Source organism: Dama dama, chromosome 22 (assembly GCF_033118175.1).
Source record: "Dama dama isolate Ldn47 chromosome 22, ASM3311817v1, whole genome shotgun sequence".
Lineage (NCBI taxonomy): Eukaryota > Metazoa > Chordata > Mammalia > Artiodactyla > Cervidae > Dama > Dama dama.
The window spans coordinates 53,073,386-53,094,188 of NC_083702.1; the positions used below are offsets into that span (position 1 = coordinate 53,073,386).

Genomic DNA, 20,803 nt, shown 5'->3' on the forward strand with positions numbered 1-20,803 from the left:
AAAACCTTAATATATAATTTATATTCTAATAACTATGAATACTGAAAGATTTTTTTTATTTATTTACACTTCAACAGAGATATGCAGACATAAAATTGATATCATTCAGTCAAGGAACTTACCCTTAGTGCTAACATATAGTAAGTCACTAAGTAGACTTACTGTAAATGTCTAGGTTGATAGAAAAATCAAGAACTATATACAGACAGTCTTGGCTTTGCAGTTAAATGAAGACAGGATTCTAGCTTGGACGAGTTACTGTTTACATTGTACCATGCAAAGTTGAGAACTGCCTGTATGATGAAATCATTTTTATCCAAAAAGGCCATTCCCCGTTATTCTTCATTATAAGTAGTATTTATAATCTTAACCAGTCTGTGGAGAATGTTAATAATTCCATCAGTAGCTGAAATATATATAAACATAATTTTGTTTGAGAAATGAGCTTCTCTTCCACAAATTCTCCAGGCCTTGCCTTAAGAGATGTTAAAATAGCCATACCCACTTAGAACAAGATTATTCAATGAATGAGAAGTATAATTGTGTAGATGGTATAGATAACCTAGAAAATCGATTTTCTGTCCACTGGAGTTGAACAGTTGACAAGTCAAATAGCTTTACTAGCTTTATTAAAAGTTTTATTAAAATAATAGGTCCATCAATAATTCATGTTTTGTATCCACACTCAAGGGACAAGTAAAGCAGAATTTTAATTTTTAATGCCTTGAATATATTTGCACTTTTGCGGGAACAATATAGTGTTGACATTACATGTAACTTCCTCTGCAATCATATTTAAGTACTTGTAAATATTTGAAAATATATATCCTATAATTAAATTATTGGTATTTAAATTTAGAAATATGATTTTTTTCTGATATTGTTTGCTTTAGAATAATAAAAAGAAACATCCCTTTTAAGTAACATGATGGACCCCTTTTGTGAATTGTCTAAAGATTTATACACCATGCTCTCTACAGCAGAACAGTTTACAAGACTCTGGACCACAGGAAAGTGAAGTAACACCAGAAAATATCTTAACTGTAGCCAAGGATCCAAGATATGCCAGATATCTCAAAATGGTTCAAGTGGTAAGCTGATTTGGTCTGTCTTCTCTGTCTTGCAGCCTCCTTTGAAATTCTTAACCCTGGAGGTTTCATTGTTATTTCAATCTGAGAAAACTGCTAAACCAAGTGACCAAGTTTTCTGTCCTCTTACTTCTTTCCTATGTTTAATGAATGCCCTGATAAAGAGTAAGCAAAAGTCAAGTCTTTCTAATTAAAACTGATCTCACACTTCAAATTAGTATAGTTTGATATAGATTTATGTGAAATTTCTGCCTTTCATAATCTTTGCAAATCTTGGATGTATCAGATAGAAGAATGAAAGTGAATTATTCACTTAGTACATCATATAACTTTAGCTTAATTTCCTATATTCTAACACATGGGTTTTTGTGTATTTTTATTCTGAATTTCACATATCAATAGTTTGGTTCACAGAAAAGAGCATAAGTTACTTGGCCATATAAAGTAATGCTTTTAATATTATGACTTGAGAATGGGTAATTTTTCTAAGAAATCATCATTACCATGGTATGATGCAAAAAAAATATAATACAATATTTGCTGTTTTGTAACAGCAGAAGTTAGTTTCTTTTCATTCCTGTGGAAAGTCCTATTACAGTAGTGGAAGGAGCTGACTGTCCTTTTTCAGTTGGTCAAAAAATTAATGCTTTTGTAAAATTTTGTTATCAGGCACAAGAAGTATACTAATGTTAAATAAGAACAGTTTTGCTGACCTTGGCATTATTTATCACCAAAATAATTTAAAAACAAAGACTATCTGACAACCAGAAAGAGTAGATTGGCTCTAAATAAGCTTCTAAATAAAGCTACAGTGGTAAGAATGGAGAGAAGAAGGTACATTCACTTTTTCTAGATGTCAGAAGAAATGACTTTATCACTTTCAGAATTCTTCATTGACAGTCAAAACTCTGGGTTTTAGACTTTGGGGAGAAAAAAGCAGACTTCGGGGTGAAAATATATACATTTTTTAAACTAATAAAATGGCACTAGTTTGAGTGTGAATCATGATGAATGAATTTTTAAAACTAGAACCAATGAAAGCTTAAGCTAAGCTTAAAATATGAACTGTTAAAAACTATGTCTTTGACTCTTTCAAACAAAAGATGAAAAGTTTCAGAGTAACTGTGAAAGGCTTTTTATTTAGTCTCTTCTTGCCTAACTGATATAATTAGGAAATAGTAAAATCTACTTTGTATCTGTAAGACTACATTGAAATATTTAATAAAAGACCACATCTTAGGGTAATTGTTATATTCTTAATACGTTGCCTCAGATTTTACAAGAACTTGAGAAACTCTCATTCTCCTTTTTCAGTATAAATTCATTGTCCATTTATTCCACAAATATTTATTAAACACTTGTTCTAAAGTACCATATTAAGTATTATCTAGATTTGTTTAGCCAGCTAAGGTTTCCAGACAGCACTTGACATTTTTATTTTTGTTATTAATTACTTAGAAAATTTTCATTGCTTTTCAGCATCTCATATGTTTGTATGTATATCTGTAATGGGTTCTTTACATGTTCATTCTTCTAATCACGTAGCTTGTCATCTCACTAGGAATAACAGCCAAAGTCCTTCACAGGCCTGTGAGATCCTATACAATTCAGCTCCCTTACTACCTTTTTAATCTCTTATCTTCACTCACTGTGCTCCAGCTCCACGGGCCTCCTTGGTATTCCTTAAATAGATCCATGAACAGTTGCCTAACTCAGGGCCTTTGCATCTGTTCTCTCTCCCTGAAACACTTTTCCCAAATATCTTTATCATTTTTTCCTTCTCTTCAAATATTTGCAGAAATATTACCTTCTTTCTGGTCCCACTCCCTTGACTCCTTCCCAACTGTATTTTTCTTCGTTTGACCATCCAATTACAGGCAAAATACTACATACTTTACACACATTATTGGTGTCCCTCCTGCTTCTAGAATATAAACTCCACAAGGGTGGGAAATTTTTTGTTTGCTTTGGTATTCCCAGATCCTAGAACCACAGCAGGTACATAGGATTTACCTATGAGTGAAAATGAAATGCTGCTTTAACCTTTGATAGGTTTTGGTGATAGATTACTTTTTTTTACAGTAGCTCAGTGGTCTTTAGAGTAAGAAACTTTCTGGATAGAGGTTGTTAGTTCCCACCCATTAAACGAGAATCTCTGCAGTTGGGACTTGGAGCCAGAGCATATGTGTTTTGGAAAATGCTCTTCTGATTAAGAGCTGTTTAAAAATATTTTACACTGTTTTATAACATCATTCAAGTAATTTTTATCTAAAAACATTTACGAAGCAATAAATTGTTGTTTTTCTTATTTTTTAAACTATTTTTTAAAACTATAGTTTTTTAAACTATCTTATTCTATAGTGCTACCTGGCTCTTAGCTCAAGCCCATCCCTTTTGTTTGGTGTGGCCATGAGCAGGAGTTTAATTTCTTCTGCCTGAGTTCTTTTGCTGTTCTCAGCCCAACATTCTTGACTTTAGTCCTCTGCCTCCTCCTGCCTTTGGTATGGGTGTTTCTAATTCCTAAACACTTCCAGGGTTCTGGAAGTGCTGCTGCTTTGTGGTATCCTCCTCTTCAGGCACATGGAGTTGGCCTGCCTTTCCTCTGCTAAGTCATCATTCTTTTATCTGCTTTTAATTTCCATTTATTGTGGTTCATGGATGCCTCTTAGTCAATAAAATTGGAGTTCGTGTTATTTCTTTTTTGCCTTAGTATTTGGGGATAATAATTTTCAAGAAGAAAGCAGGGACCAACATCTTTGCTTTGAAATTATAAGTTCATCCAAGTTAAATTTAATTTTATTGTTTTTAGTTCATTGTGCCAACCTGTATCCCAGAACCTTATTACCCAACTTTTGTGTCCTATTGCTCCCTGCCCTACATTTCATTCGTCAGACAAAACCACAGAACTTTCTCAATATAAGCTCCATGCTTTTCCACCTCTGAATCTCGATCCTCCTCTTGATCACTACCTGTCCAAATTCTACTCATCTGACGCGTTCATATGAACACTTTAACTAAATTACCCCAAATCCTGAACCCACTGACATATAAAGCCGGAGGTGATGTCTCCCTTCATTTATCTGTTCAACCACTTTATCCGTATTTTTTTAATCACTGCATATCTTGTTCCTTGATAATTTAAAAATGCTTTTATCTACTGTGTTGAAAAGAAAATCATGAGCAAGAGTCCTATGCCTTGACCAATCTTCATATTCACTTTAACACCTTGCCTATAAGGTTGCTCAGTCGATATCTGTTTTTTGTTGTTGTTCTTTTTTATTTTTGTTTGACCACACTGAGTGGCATGTGGGATCATACTTCCCTAGTCAGGGATCAAGCCAACACCTCCTGAAGTGGAAGTGTGGAGTCTTAACCACTGGACCACCCCAGAAGTCCCCGTATTTGTTGAATGTACTATTCTATCCTGCATATTAACTCTTTCCCAATTTGTATCCCCTGGAAGTGTATAAATGTCCTATTTTTTCAAGTTATTGATTTTAAATATTTTATTAGAACCAAACCAAAAATAGACCCTCAAGGTTGATGTGAACCTTCTGATCATTACTCTTCAGATGACAGTTACTAAGCTATCTATAAAGCCACTATTTTTCCTTTCTCCTAGGACTATCATGAGTGACCTTCAAAATATCCAACTGCAGATGTAGCAACTTGTTTGACAGAGCCCAAAACTGTCTTTCATTGGCATGGTCACTAGATTTCTTGTCACTTCTGCATCATCATTCAGTTCTGGCTTATTGTTTAAACTTAAGTACGAAATCGTTAAATCAGTTCCCCTCATTGCTTCCTTTGCTGAAGGATGCAGTTTTCAACAGGGTAACTTAGGAGTCTGTCAGATGCTCTGATTTGAACGAACTTAAAGCTGCCAGTACATGTAAAGAGCTAATGTCACCCGCCCATCATGGTTCTGTCTTATCCTTGTGTTTGTTTGCAGCCTGTTTGAGGAAAACTTGACCTAAATCCTCCATCTGATCAGGCGACCAAAAAGTACATCCCCTCTGGTAATACGTCCTTTACCTCCTTTTAACTTAGCTTGGTGATTCCTTTATCCCTTGTTCAAGAATCTCTGTGTAGTTTATATGAATTGGTTTAAAGGTATTTTGGTTTAAAAGTATCTTCTGCCTTCCATTATATAACATTGTAACATACTCCTTTCAAATGTCAGTTGCCATTCATGAATTCCTTCCCACTAAGTGTTAGTCCCTGAAATTTACTGACTTTGAAATTTCAAGTTTGCTATGTACAAATACACACACACACACTTCTTTTTAGGTGGTTGGATTTATTTTCTGTTTGTTTATATCTCTTGGTAGTTCTACTTTATTTTTCTCTCTTATGATGTTGTTATTGTTCATAGTCTCAGAGTTTTAGTTGAGGACTTTTCTTATCCTTTGATTTCAGTTTAAAGCCCCTTGATCATACCTGTGGGTCTTGCTAAGCATAATTTTGGTTCTTCTAAATTACTTAACACTTTTCCAGGGGTATAATCATTCTAGAGTCATAAGTCATCCCCTAAAATATGATTCAGCAACATGTGCATAGCTAGTTGTGTTTCCTTTATCATTGTCTTTACAAAACTATAGCTTTGAAGTACAATACCACCCTTCTTTAGAAAATACCTCACACAAGTGGAGAAGAGTCATTACAGACCCCTTGCAATCCGAGGCATTGAACCCTTCAGTTTCTGTTATTAGCATGGGAATAATCTAGATAGCTTTGTATCTCTGTACTCAAAGATAGTAAATGACCTTCCTAAACAGTTGTTTATTCTTCCAAGATGATTCAGTTCCTTGACAGTGACTGAGAGCAAGGAATATAAGAAAGAAAAATAAATTTGATGTAAGAGCTTAACCCCAGCTAATTCTAGAAGATTACTAGAAATCGTCTTATCAATACTGGAAAATGTTTCACTTTCCCAACAAGATTGTAGATTTTCATTAAAATGCCCATTTTTTTCTCAACTTCTGAGAGTAAGATTTTCTTGCTACCCACTTACTAAAAATTTAGTTATTAACATAGAGAAAGACCATATCAGCATAATTCATCAAATGAGTTTTACTTTGTCTTATTGTTATGATCTTAAGTATTTTGTCACTCACCATACACATTTCTACATGTTATCAAAGCTAAATTTTAGAAGCCTGCATTCTGGAATTTAAGGGATTGTTTGTGTCAAAAAAAGGGAAGGAGAGCATGGTCTGCAGAAAGCCTGTCTTTCTGAAAATCTCTATATACCAACAGTAAAAAAAATATACTTGTAAGATCCCCAAAATAACCATTCTGTGCTCAAAAGGGAGTTAACGGTGCCCCAGGACACTGATCGGAGAGCAGTGATGTGATTTCTTCCGGTTTTAATTGTCTTCATATTTTTGTCATTTAAAATTTGACTGCTGTGCCGTAAGGGGTGTCTTTTTGTTTTTTTGTAAATTAATTTATTTATTTTAAATGGAGGCTAATTACTTTACATTATTGTGTATTACATTAATGTATTACATACATTCACATGAACCAGCCAGGGGTGTACATGTATCCGCCATCCTGAACCGCCCTCCCACCTCCCCACCATCCCATCCCTCAGGGTCATCCGAATGCACTGGCCTGGAGTGCCCTGTCTCATGCATCTAACCTGGACTGGCGATCTGTTTCACATATGGTAACATACATGTTTCAATGCTATTGTCTCAAATCATCCCACCTTCGCCTTCTCCCACAGAGTCCAAAAGTCTGTTCTTTACATCTGTGTCTCTTTTGCTGTCTTGCATATAGGGTCATTGTTACCATCTTTCTAAATTCCATAGGTATGCGTTAATATACTGTACTGGTATTTTTCTTTCTGACTTACTTCACTCTGTTTAGTAGGCTACAGTTTCATCCACCTCATTAGAACTGATTGAAATGCATTCTTTTTAATAGCTGAGTAATATTCCATTGTGTATATATGTACCACAGCTTTCTTATCCATTTGTCTGCCTATGGACATCTAGGTTGCTTCCATGTCCTAGCTATTGTAAACACTGCTGTGATGAACATTGGGGTGCACGTGTCTCTTTCAATTCTGGTTTCCTCAGTGTGTATGCCCAGCAATGGGATTGCTGGGTCATATGGCAGTTCTATTCCCAGTTTTTTAAGGAATCTGCACACTGTTCTCCATAGTGGCTGTACTAGTTTGCATTCCCACTAACAGTGTAAGAGCGTTCCCTTTTCTCCATAGCCTCTCCAGCATTTATGGTTTGTAGCCTTTTTGATAGCAGCCATTCTGACCAGTGTGAGATGATACCTCATTGTAGTTTTGATTTGCATTTCTCTGATAATGAGTGATGTTGAGCATCTTTTCATGTGTTTGTTAGCCATCTGTATGTCTTCTTTGGAGAAATGTCTGTTTAGTTCTTTGGCCCATTATTTGATTGGGTCGTTTATTTTTCTGGAATTGAGCTGCAGGAGCTGCTTGTATAATTTTGAGATTAATTGTCAGTTGCTTCGTTTGCTATTATTTTCTCCCATTCTGAAGGCTGTCTTTACACCTTGCTTATAGTTTCCTTTGTTGTGCAAAAGCTTTTAAGTTTAATTAGGTCCCATTTGTTTATTTTTGCTTTTATTTCCATTACTCTGGGAGGTGGGTCATAGAGGATCCTGCTGTGATTTACGTCAGAGTGTTTTGCCTATGTTTTCCTCTAGAAATTTTATAGTTTCTTTTCTTACATTTAGATCTTTAATCCCTTTTGAGTTTATTTTTGTGTATGGTGTTAGAAAGTGTTCTAGTTTCGTTCTTTTACAACTGATTGACCATTTTTCTCAGCACCACTTGTTGAAGAGATTGTCTTATCTCCATTGTACATAAGCAGTGTCTTATACCTGTAATCCCACATATACTGTTTCTCATCTTTTCCCAAAATCTTAATGCTTACTAGGCCCTCAACCCTCTTGTAATCTTTCCTTTTCCTTCCTTCCTGTGTTATTACTTAGAACCATGCTATTCTCTCTCAGAAGACAGTGAGTGTGTTTCTCAAGCTCTTTCAGCTTCTTCATTTGTATAAAAGTTTGAATTTGCTGACTTCCAGTGTAGTGACCACTTGGAAGACACAGGAAATCCTATAACTTACAAACACAAACTTTTAAAAACAATTTCAGGCTTTCTGGGTATCAAGATGGACTACAGTCTTTTCTGGCTTTCTTTGCCAGCTGCCCTGAAAACTTCCTCTTCCTGGGTCCTAGATTTCTCCTGGAGTGTGCTGCTTTTATATTAATATTGGCCTTGCTTCTCTTGTCACGTGTTTGTAAATCCACTTTAGAGATGAGGTAATTAAAACCGAAGCCAACAAAGTCTTTCAAAAATCACAAGTACCAATGCACAGGGAAATAAGCAGTACCTTGCTTTTAAGTCTCATTCGTTTTTTCTTTCACCCCTGGATTACTGCCTTCTGTGAGACACAAGAATGACTGCAGTTCCAGGAAGCAGTTGCCTCTGAGACCATTCAGACGCCTCCGAGGACACCCAGATCTTTACTTCTGGATGCATCACGCTGTACTTGCTTAGCTTTGTCATGCAGTCCCGTGTGACTGTATTCTCGCCATATTTCCTCTTAAGATCTCAGTCCCTTCATTCATAAAACAATATCTGAAGTTCTTTCTAGATTTTTGACCCATTAATTGATCTCCAAATTGGATCTCATTATTAACAAGTGTTCCTGGAACACCTGCTGGCCTTTTCTGATTTTTTTTTTCCTTTTAAAGCAAGTTTTGCACAAGATTTTTCAGTGAGTAATACTGTTGTGTTCCAAATGTGGCAGATAATTGATTCAGATTCAATGTTTGTTGTCATAATAGTGCAGCACAAGTCTTTACCAAATTACATATTGCATTTATAACTTAACTGGAATTGTGTGCCTAGATCACTTTTCCAACAATTCCCCCCTTTTTTACTGGCAGAGCTTGGTGAATACTTTGCCAGTAATAAATTGTTCATTGGGAAAATCCGACTTCCACATTAAGAAGCTAATGACTTGTATTTTTTGAAACCATATTTGCCAAAACAGTCTCTTCGGTCACTTAGTTTTTTTTTTAAGCTCTGTTTTCTTTGGCTGGCTTAAAATGTGAATTGAATAATCTCCTTGGTTCTGGTGGTTCTGATGCATCTGTTGCCAGCATGGTGTTGGCCTGGGGAAATGTGACTTCCATTATCTAAGGAAAGCATCTCCAACTGATTCTTAAAATGTGCATCAAGAAATTATACACCTTGGACCTGGGGAAACGAATCAAGCATAAAGTAGAATGGTTTTTAGGTAAGGCATAGGTTTTTAAGAGTGATTCAGGGTTTTAAAACCTCGCTTATGATATGACCTCCATGTGACTTCCCATGGTGTAGAGAGTTCTCCAGGATAGGTTTCTCATCACTGATTAGCAAAATAGTCAAAAGGAGGAGCTGCTGGTTCATGTGAAGTCAGAGGTATGGAAAGCACTGTTGGCAGATGTAGTTTTAACAACTCTATGCCACTTTTTTAAATTTTTTAATTCTGCAGGTATTTTAATATGTGTTTTGTTTCCTTTATAATAGCTAAAGTTTACTGATCAGTATCAAGGTCAATATTTTTTGATTACATGAAGGCTTAGGGGCAGACAGTTTTCTCTGGTGTTTTAGTATCACACTGTCCATTGAAGGGAAAAGCTGGCATGGACAGTGACTGATTACCCACACATTTGAATGTAGATAAAGAAAAGATAAAAGTGAACATATTTGTCTGTTTAATTGTGTAATTTAGCCAGCTTTGAAACTGGAAAAGGGAAAATATTTTTCCTTCCCAGTTCCATTTCCATTTGACTGTAATTGAAAGAAAGAAGCAAAGGTTAGCAGAATAATAAACCCCATGAGTAGTAACTTTGAGTTGACGTAACTGGAACTCAGGGCTTTCCAGGTGGCGCATTGGTAAAGAATCCACCTGCCAGGGCAGGAGACGGTTTGATCCCTGGGTCGGGAAGATCCCCTGGAGAAGGAAATGGCACCCCACTCCCGTGTTCTTGCCTGGGAAATCTCACGGACAGAGGAGCCTAGCAGACTATAGTCCGTGGCATCTATAGGCAAAGATTCAGACACAGCTGAGCACGGGGCACACACTATGGAACTCGGTGACCACAGTTATCCTGCTTCCTTTACATTCTGTCTTTCATCAAACATAAGAGAGATTGGATAAAGATTTTCCCTAAGCTGATGTGACAATTAGCTGCCAATGGAGAGCCCCTGAGGTAACAACCCATGCTTGCCATGGCCTGAGTAATTAGAAAACCTAGAAACTGGTACTTTTCATTGTGTTTGGCAAAAAAAAAAAACAAACACTACTGAAGTTACTTACTCTCTGCTAAAGTCAGTGAAGCAGCCTCTAAGGAAACCACATGTAAAGAATTATCTTGCCAGTTTTCCAGATTATGATTTTTCAGTATTTTGGCTGTCTTTTGAATCCTTCCCATGTTGTCTTGACATCAAAAGTTTGGAAGGTCAGAACCAGTCTTGCCATGTACACATTTAACGTTAAGAAATTTTGCTTTTATGATGTATTTGCTCTTATGTTTATTCCTTGCTATTTTATTTTCTTACATGTTTTTGTTAGAGCAGTAAACAATAATACTGCTAAATTCAGGTTTGAAATTTCTTGCTTTTCCTTATGTATTTGTTTTCCTGAGAACACTGAAGGGAATGCATGTAGTGGGCAGAGAGTACTAAGTTAAATGGTTGTCAGTATCCATTTGGTGATTCACCGGCCTGATGCTTATCTGTTTCTTATATAATCTTCACTAATACCACTTTTGCCCATAACCATACAGCTCAGAATGTTAATGCTTGCATATTTTTTCATTATAGCTATCCTTGTGTAGCCTTCAGTTGCCATGAAAGGATTGATTTCAATAATTTCTTTATGGGAACTAGTTGTTTAACCATAACTATTTTTATATGGTGCTTCTAGTCTCTAGAAATATATACATATTTTGAACTGTATACTTGAGGGGGGTTTAGAATTCTCAGTCATATTTAATGAATGGTCACAGATCAACAAGCTGATCTATACAGATACCTGTCTCCTTTAGAGTTGTAGAGGGGTATTTGGCTGCTGTATGAATTCTTTGTTTTTTAGTAATGTATCAGATAATTTGAATTAACGTAAATAAAAACTTTTTAAAGGAAGAAGAAGTGCCACATAAGAGAATTGGGAACACAAAATAATCTTTTAAAAATAATTGATAAGGTAATAAATTTAGGATGCTAAATTTGTCAAATCAGTTTTTCTTAACATTGGATATGAAAAGATTATATTTCTGTAAGAATTTATTCTCCACGTCATATTTTGTATCTTCAGTCTCATAAGTAAAATAATTTAGGTAATGTGTGGGACAGCTTATCTGAAATAGTCCTTTCAGATTTAATTCTTTGTTTCAGTTTATTTATTTTGCTAAGCACCAATAACTTTACTTCATCTGCCTTACATTCATTGTAACACCATAATAGTGCACAAAAGGAAGAAAAAGAAGTAGAAGCAAGCAATCTAATACGGGGGGAGAATTTTTAGAGGATAAGCTTAAGGTAGTTTTAAATTTAGTAGGAATTTCCTTTAAAAAATTTTTTAGGGATTTCTTTTAAGCGACATATAAATGGGAAACACTAAAGACCAGGGGATTTAGCAGAAAAATATTTTTATCTTTTGACTTCATATCTTTCATTCCAACTAATGTAAACAACTCCTTAACTCTTACGATAGAAGTTGTGACAGAAAGAACAGTACACCACTATTAAAGTTCATAAGGAAGCTTTTAAAGATTTACTAAGAAGGACAGTTTTTATACTTGCTGAACTGTGTGGTATGGTTCTTTTACTCTGAAACCAACTATAATTTGGGTAATTTTTTAGTTACCCAACTTTGATTTCCCCATCTATGTTTTTTCCTGCTGACCACCTCTGACAGAAGTAAGGGCCCTCACATAAAAGTTTTACAGGTTGGTAAGGAGGAAATAATAGTAATGTAAGTTAAGTAGTTGCTTACTCTTTTTAGAAATATTGTGATTTTCACCTTAACTATAAAGAAGTTGTCTGTCTGAGATGTGTAAATTAATGGGAGAAAAAGTAAAGACCAGAGAAGCAAATGAGCTTTAGTTACTAAATGGGCTCACCTCAGGTGGGATAAAGTGTCATAGAGGTTTTAGAGACCATCAACTTGAGGAAGGCTTTTTTTTTTTTTTTAATTTTTAAAGTTTATTTACTGGCTGTGTCTTTGTCATGCTGTATGGGATCTTTATTTGCGGCATGTGGGATCTAGTTCCCTGACCTGGAATCAAACCCAGGCCCACTGCACTGGGAAATGGAGTCTTAGCCACTGGACCACCAGGGAAGTCCCAGGAAGGCACTTTTATTTTATTTTATTTTTTTTTGGGTAGCATAAAATTTGTGGATTTATTTATTTATTTTTTTTATTACTACTATTTTTTTTTTTCCAGTGGGTTTTGTCATACATTGTTATGAATCAGCCATGGATTTACATGTATTCCCAATCCCGATCCCCCCTCCCACCTCCCTCTCCACCCGATTCCTCTGGGTCTTCCCAGTGCACCAGGCCGGAGCACTTGTCTCATGCATCCCACCTGGGCTGGTGATCTGTTTCACCATGCTGTTCTTTTGAAATATCCCACCCTCACATTCTCCCACAAAGTTCAAAAGTCTGTTCTGTATTTCTGTGTCTCTTTTTCTGTTCTGCATATAGGGTTATCGTTATCACCTTTCTAAATTCCATATACATGTGTCAGTATGCTGTAATGTTCTTTATCTTTCTGGCTTACTTCACTCTGTATAAGGGGCTCCAGCTTCATCCATCTCATTAGGACTGGTTCAAATGAATTCTTTTTAACGGCTGAGTAATATTCCATGGTGTATATGTACCACAGCTTCCTTATCCATTCATCTGCTGATGGGCATCTAGGTTGCTTCCATGTCCTGGCTATTATAAACAGTGCTGCGATGAACATTGGGGTGCACGTGTCTCTTTCAGATCTGGTTTCCTCAGTGTGTATGCCCAGAAGTGGGATTGCTGGGTCATATGGCAGTTCTATTTCCAGTTTTTTAAGAAATCTCCACACTGTTTTCCATAGCGGCTGGACTAGTTTGCATTCCCACCAACAGTGTAAGAGGGTTCCCTTTTCTCCACACCCTCTCCAGCATTTATTGCTTGTAGACTTTTGGATAGCAGCCATCCTGACTGGCGTGTAATGGTACCTCATTGTGGTTTTGATTTGCATTTCTCTAATAATGAGTGATGTTGAGCATCTTTTCATGTGTTTGTTAGCCATCTGTATGTCTTCTTTGGAGAAATGTCTGTTTAGTTCTTTGGCCCATTTTTTGATTGGGTCATTTATTTTTCTGGAATTGAGCTTCAGGAGTTGCTTGTATATTTTTGAGATTAATCCTTTGTCTGTTTCTTCATTTGCTATTATTTTCTCCCAATCTGAGGGCTGTCTTTTCACCTTACTTATAGTTTCCTTTGTAGTGCAAAAGCTTTTAAGTTTCATTAGGTCCCATTTGTTTAGTTTTGCTTTTATTTCCAATATTCTGGGAGGTGGGTCATAGAGGATCTTGCTTTGATTTATGTCGGAGAGTGTTTTGCCTATGTTCTCCTCTAGGAGTTTTATAGTTTCTGGTCTTACATTTAGATCTTTAATCCATTTTGAGTTTATTTTTGTGTATGGTGTTAGAAAGTGTTCTAGTTTCATTCTTTTCCAAGTGGTTGACCAGTTTTCCCAGCACCACTTGTTAAAGAGGTTGTCTTTTTTCCATTGTATATCCTTGCCTCCTTTGTCAAAGATAAGGTGTCCATAGGTTCGTGGATTTATCTCTGGGCTTTCTATTCTGTTCCATTGATCTATATTTCTGTCTTTGTGCCAGTACCATACTGTCTTGATGACTGTGGCTTTGTAGTAGAGTCTGAAGTCAGGCAGGTTGATTCCTCCAGCTCCATTCTTCTTTCTCAAGATTACTTTGGCTATTTGAGGTTTTTTGTATTTCCATACAAATTGTGAAATTCTTTGGTCTAGTTCTGTGAAAAATACCGTTGGTAGCTTGATAGGGATTGCATTGAATCTATAGACTGCTTTGGGTAGAATAGCCATTTTGACAATATTAATTCTTCCAATCCATGAACACGGTATGTTTCTCCATCTGTTTGTGTCCTCTTTGATTTCTTTCATCAGTGTTTTATAGTTTTCTATGTATAGGTCCTTTGTTTCTTTAGGTAGATATACTCCTAAGTATTTTATTCTTTTTGTTGCAATGGTGAATGGTATTGTTTCCTTAATTTCTCTGTCTGTTTTTTCATTGTTAGTATATAGGAATGCAAGGGATTTCTGTGTGTTAATTTTATATCCTGCAACTTTACTATATTCATTGATTAGCTCTAGTAATTTTCTGGTAGAGTCTTTAGGGTTTTCTATGTAGAGGATCATGTCATCTGCAAACAGTGAGAGTTTTACTTCTTCTTTTCCTATCTGGATTCCTTTTACTTCTTTTTCTGCTCTGATTGCTGTGGCCAGAACTTCCAACACTATGTTGAATAGTAGTGGTGAGAGTGGGCACCCTTGTCTTGTTCCTGATTTCAGGGGAAATGCCCCAGGAAGGCACTTTTAGTACCATACTCTTAACAAGGATCTCAGCATAAGCATTCACAAGGAGGTGGTCAGTCCTAGTATAGAAGATAATTTGTCTTGAATTGATCACATCATTTGTGAGTTAAGTTTTTGGTAAGTATTATTGCTACCGTTTGGAGAAAATGCTAATATGTTAACTGTATGTTAAAGTAGATTTTAAAATACTGAATTTTATTGGGGAAAAAATGAAAGTTATCTTTTCCTTTACCTGAAGATATCTACCTCTTTTGTATTTATCTTAATACTGCAATTTAAAAAAAAAATTTCCAGATGTACATATATTTTAGCAAAGTTTTTCATAATATAAGACAGAATCCTAACTTCTCTTTTCTTGTTCTTTTCCTAGCCCAAGCTCACAAATGACTTTCATTCAGTTGGTTGGTTAGACCATGTTTTGATGACCAATTGATTCAATTCCCTTCATTGTGGTTCTGAACCCACATAGAATGCCTCATCTTTGTCATCTTCCTTTGACTGCATCACTAGGAGCATTGAATGAAAGACTCCTGACACACTAATTCAAACACATTACCACTATCAGACTATTCGAGAGTAAATATTCTGTGATTTTGATCAGTAGAATATCCTTTTATAACTACTAAGAATTCTACTATGTATAGCTTTTGTTACCATATTTGCAGATATTTCATTGAGTCCTTTTTAATAGGCATATATAATAATAAGTTTTCAAAAACTGAACAGGAGTCCATCTGAATTTATTACACTTTTAAGCAACAAATTCCAAAATGATTTGCTATAGAAATTCTTTTGAAGTTTTTAATTCCTAGAAAGCAAAAGTATAATTAAATTTAGAAAATGCTATTAATACACATTTCAGAGAAGAAATATCATTTGAGTGAAATTAGGGATTGTAGTGTAGCTGATATTTATAATGGAGTTATAACATTAATTGACCTAACAAAGCAAGACTTCAAATTATAGATAGATATTATCATTGCATTATAATGACGGGGGGAAAATGAGTCTTCCACAGAGTACTCTGAAATCAACAATTACTTGAGTAACTACAAAGAAAACACCATGTGCTTTTTTGGTCATTACACCTAATAGTTATCATATTACAGGAATATCCTGGGGGAAAATCAACACATGAGGAAATTGATACAGCTGTATTGTGAATTATCTTATGATAATAGATCCCTCAATTTTTGAAATAATTTCTTTAAGGGTTTTTCTCGATAGGCATTTAGGTTAACTTTAGTTCGCATTTCTAAAAGCTATAGATGGAACTGCGAACGTATTTATTTTATGAATGAAGTAATAATAACTGCCTGGCCCTTGGTCATCATGGTTGGTGTCATTTTTGTCCATTTTATCATGTGATTTGTTCTTACATCTTTAAAGATATCTGGTGGGCAGTCAGTGAGAAACACTTTCTCACTGGGATAATAGTCACTTGAGATAATCACTGAAAAAGGAATTACTCTTTAGTGCCATAGAAACCACTGTATTTAGGGCTAGTCAAGATTTGTGAGCCTCTTTTTTGACCACATTTTTAGGTTCAAATTAATGACCCATGGTGGCAGCAGTATGAGAGTTAAAATCAGTGTCAGCATTTTCTAAATCTGTACGTCATTAGAAATGAAGCTTGCTTTTTTTTAAATAGCCATCATCCATTCTACACTGATTAAGAGATTTATTTAAATAAGTTTTATATCCCTTCATGAAAAGCTTTCACAAGGAGATAATTGGGCATGTAACTGTTTTTATGTTATGATTTGTTCAGTAAACATTTATTATCTATTATAGAGGCTATTTCACCTAAAATTTTTATTCTAAATGTAATACCTTACATTGCATATAGTGGAATATAGATATTTTAAATACAGCACTGTTGAAAATCAGAAGGCAAAGGAATGGTTGAGTCCATTTACCTAAATTAAAGTTTAAGTAAACACAGCTTGATTGGAGGACTGGCTGCTTTTTTCCAACCCGTAGCATGTTTTCATTTCCTACTCACTCCCTCTTCTTTCCAATAACAAAAAGTACCATCCACCTATCAACTCCATAGATCCTTATTGTTTACCTAAATAGGAGATAGCATATATTCCATCTTTCATAACTGAATTGTGATACAGGCTCATAAACTGAGAGGAAAAAACTTGAAAATATGCATATTATTATTTTTAAAAAGGAAAGTCATTTATTTCTGTTAGATTGAGTAAGAGGGTTTTTTCCCCCTCCCTCTTCTAATCTGATACTATAGGAGAATTTCAACAGGATTTATAAAGGAATTTAGTATCTTGTTTTTCACTAACATAATAGTAAATAGATGTAAATACTGGCAGTCCTATAAGCCTCCAACAGTTTTTGTGATATAAGAAAGTAGTGTTTAACTATTAGTATTGCCATCATAATTTCATTAGTGTGGCTTCTTTACACACTTTCTCCAGTGACGCAAATACAGACATGATTTTTTGGAACCTCAGGCTTATGGCTGCCTTCTCTCTTCTTCATTACTTATGTTGGACAAACTACTATTATCACTTGCCAAAAATAATCCCACAGTTCAGTAGACTTCAGTTTTGAGGTCTCTCATGTCCTCCTTAGACCACCAGTAGCTTTGTCTTTTGGAGATCAGAAATTGGATGCTTCTGTTTGATGTCTAACAAGCCAGACTCAGTTTCTTAAGCTCTAAGGAAGAATATAGCAAAACAACATTTTCTAAGCAACATCTCTGGAAACATAGCAGCAAATCTCTTTGGAATAGATCGTTTGGAACATAGGCCAAATTATTTTTATATTGCGCTTTAATCAGATTTGTATTAAGGTAATGATAATAGTAAAGCCTTTAATATAGGGTAAGATAGTTATATGTATTTTTCTTTATAGTCATACACAGAAATGACTAAAGATGCAAGATGCACCAAATTTTGGTAATATCTGTATTCTCCTGATGTAACCAGTTTTAAGAAACTAAGGATAAAATACAGAACTTACAGACTCAGGCTTCTCTTATTCTTATACTGTAACCATTTCCATGAAACTAATGTTAAAATAGGAAGCTTTTCTAATTTTACCAACTTCCCTGTTCTCCAGTTCTCCCTTTCCACCCACTGCCTCCCCTCTCCAATCCCATACACAGTTTCTCTGCTATATTTTAGGAAACTTTTTTTTCAATCCTCATTTCTCCTCCCTTCTGTTTTCTCGGCTTTATAACTTGTTTATATAACCTTTCCAATGATATCATGTGGATTATGCTAAATTATAATAAATAAATCATGTAGTTGAGTTTCAAAGACCTTATACCATCAAACCATAGTTAATAAAAACTGTGAGAGTTTTTTTAAAGTATGACCTTAACTCTGCTCTTTTCCCATTTCTCCCTAGCACTTCAGTGTTTTTTTATGCAATGTTTCAAACTCCTAATTTTCCCTGTTATACGAAAGAGTTGAGTGGCATTTAAATTATCAAGTAAAAATTTCCAAACTTGTTTTTCAAGTGGCCAGCTTTCTCCTCTACTGTTAAATAATTTTTTATTAAAAAGTTATTATGAAGTACATTTTATTTCAAAATCTTTCAAGTCTTAGCTCCAGGTAGTATATTTTAAAGTGGTGCAAATTTTAATCTTGAGCATACTTTATTCCAAATGTTAGAGTCTGTTCACACTGGATACCCTAAAGCAAATAATTGCTTTTTTCTCCCTATCTTTCATTTATCCTTAAACCTTATAAGCTAGCAAAAGATCCAAAATTTTATCTTCTATCTCCTTTGTCTTCTAAACCTACCATATTTTCACTTTGCAGAATACCTTAAAGATTGCCCCATGGAACAGTATTGTTTTGAGCAGTATGGTTTTGAAGAGAATTCTACAGTGATGCTATTTATTTTCATCCACCTAGTATTTAGGATGCATTAAAGTATCTGTTGCCATCAGAGTCTTAATAGATTAAGTTTTACAAATTTATAATATAAAACATAGCAGTTACGAAGGTGAATATGTAGATGGGCCTGTAAATGGCAGCCTTGCCTCTTCCACAAGAGAGTCTTCCTGGTAACTTGTGAATCTGAAAGCCTTTGCTTTCCCAGCCTCCTCTAACCTAGCAAGCTGTAGAGACCTCAGCTTTTTCTCCTCCATAGCCAAAATAAGAGATTATAGTTGTAGAAGGCATCTCTGACTCTTGCTACAGCTCTCTTTTCTGGGCTTTTTTTCTTTTTAAGTAAGGATTAAATTTTTAATACATTATTTGATTTTAAAAATAAGGATTGTAATTAAAAATAATTTGAACTTAATTTGGCAAGATCTGTCCCACTTCTTTCCCATTCTATTGTTTTCCTCTGTTTCTTTGCATTGATATCTGAGGAAGGCTTTCTTATCTCTCCTTGCTGTTCCTTGGAACTCCATTCAAATGGGTATATCTTTCCTTTTCTCCTATGCCTTTCGCTTCTCTTCTTTTCACAGCTATTTGTTAAGGCCTCCTCAGACAGCCATTTTGCCTTTTTGCATTTCTTTTTGTTGGGGATGGTCTTGATCCCTGCCTCCTATACAGTCTCACAAACCTCTGTCCATAGTTCTTCAGGCACTCTGTCAGATCTAATCCCTTGAATCTATTTCTCACTTCCACTGTATAATCGTAAGGGATTTGATTTAGGTCGTACCTGAATGATCTAGTGGTTTTCCCTACTTTCCTCAATTTAAGTCTGAATTTGGCAATAAGGAGTTCATGATCTGAGCCACAGTCAGCTCCTGGTCTTATTTATGCTGACTGTATAGAGCTTCTCCATTTTTGGCTTCAAAGAATATAATCAGTCTGATTTCAGTGTTGACCACCTGGTGATGTCTATGTGTAGAGTCTTCTCTTGTGTTGTTGGAAGATGATGTTTGCTATGACCAGTGCATTCTCATGGCAAAACTCTATTCTGTTAGCCTTTGCCCTGCTTCATTCTGTCCTTCAAGGCCAAATTTGCCTGTTACTCCAGGTATTTCTTGACTTTCTACTTTTGCATTCCAGTCCCCTATAATGAAAAGAGTAGAGATCTCTTCAAGAAAATCAGATACCAAGGGAACATTTCATGCAAAGATGGGCTCAATAAAGGACAGAAATGGTATGGACCTAACAGAAGTGAAAGATATTAAGAAGTGGCAAGAATACACAAAAGAACTATACAAAAAAGATCTTCATGACCCAGATAACCACAATGGTATGATCACTCACCTGGAACCAGATATCCTGGAATGTGAAGTCAAGTGGGCCTAAGGAATCATCACTATGAACGAAGCTAGTGGAAGTGATGGAATTCCAGTTGAGCTATTTCAAATTGTAAAAGATGATGGTGTGAAAGTGCTACACTCAATATGCCAGCAAATTTGGAAAACCCAGCAGTGGCCAGGACTGGAAAAGGTCAGTTTTCATTCCAATCCCAAAGAATGTTCAAACTACCGCACAATTGCACTCATCTCACATGCTAGCAAAGTAATGCTCAAAATTCTTCAAGCCAGACTTCAACAGTACTGAACCATGAACTTCCAGATGTTCAAGCTGGATTTAGAAAAGGCAGAGGAACCAGATATCAAATTGCCAACATCCATTGGATTATTGAAAAAGCAAGAGAGTTCCAGAAAAACATCTACTGCTTTATTGACTACGCCAAAACCTTTGACTGTGTGGATCACAACAAACTGGAAAATTCTTAAAGAGATAGGAATACCAGACCACCTGCCTGCCTCCTGAGAAATCTATATGTGGGTCAGGAAGCAACAGTTAGAACTGGACATAGAACAACGGACTGGTTCCAAATCAGGAAAGGAGTACATCAAAGCTGTATATTGTCACCCTGCTTATTTAATTTATATGCAGAGTACATCATGAGAAATACTGGACTGGATGAAGCAGAAGCTGGAATCAAGATTGCTAGGAGAAATATTACTAACCTCAGATATGCAGATGATACCACACTTACAGCAGAAAGTGAAGAAGAACTAAAGAGCCTCTTGATGAAAGTGAAAGAGGAGAGTGAAAAAGTTGGCTTAAAACTGAACATTCAGAAAACTAAGATCATGGCAT

General features: G+C 35.6%; 1 protein-coding gene across 2 annotated transcripts in view; it reads left to right on the forward strand.

Annotated features, from left to right (window-relative positions):
- Window positions 1-20,803, forward strand: part of WASHC3 (WASH complex subunit 3) — a 58,675-nt gene that overhangs the window by 11,295 nt on the left and 26,577 nt on the right. The window contains exon 5 of one of the 2 annotated variants that reach the window (XM_061125528.1): window positions 981-1,091. In XM_061125528.1, coding sequence (XP_060981511.1) covers window positions 981-1,091 — 111 coding nt within the window. The remainder of the gene's footprint in view (window positions 1-980; window positions 1,092-20,803) is intronic. The other variant, XM_061125529.1, reaches the window with a different exon arrangement.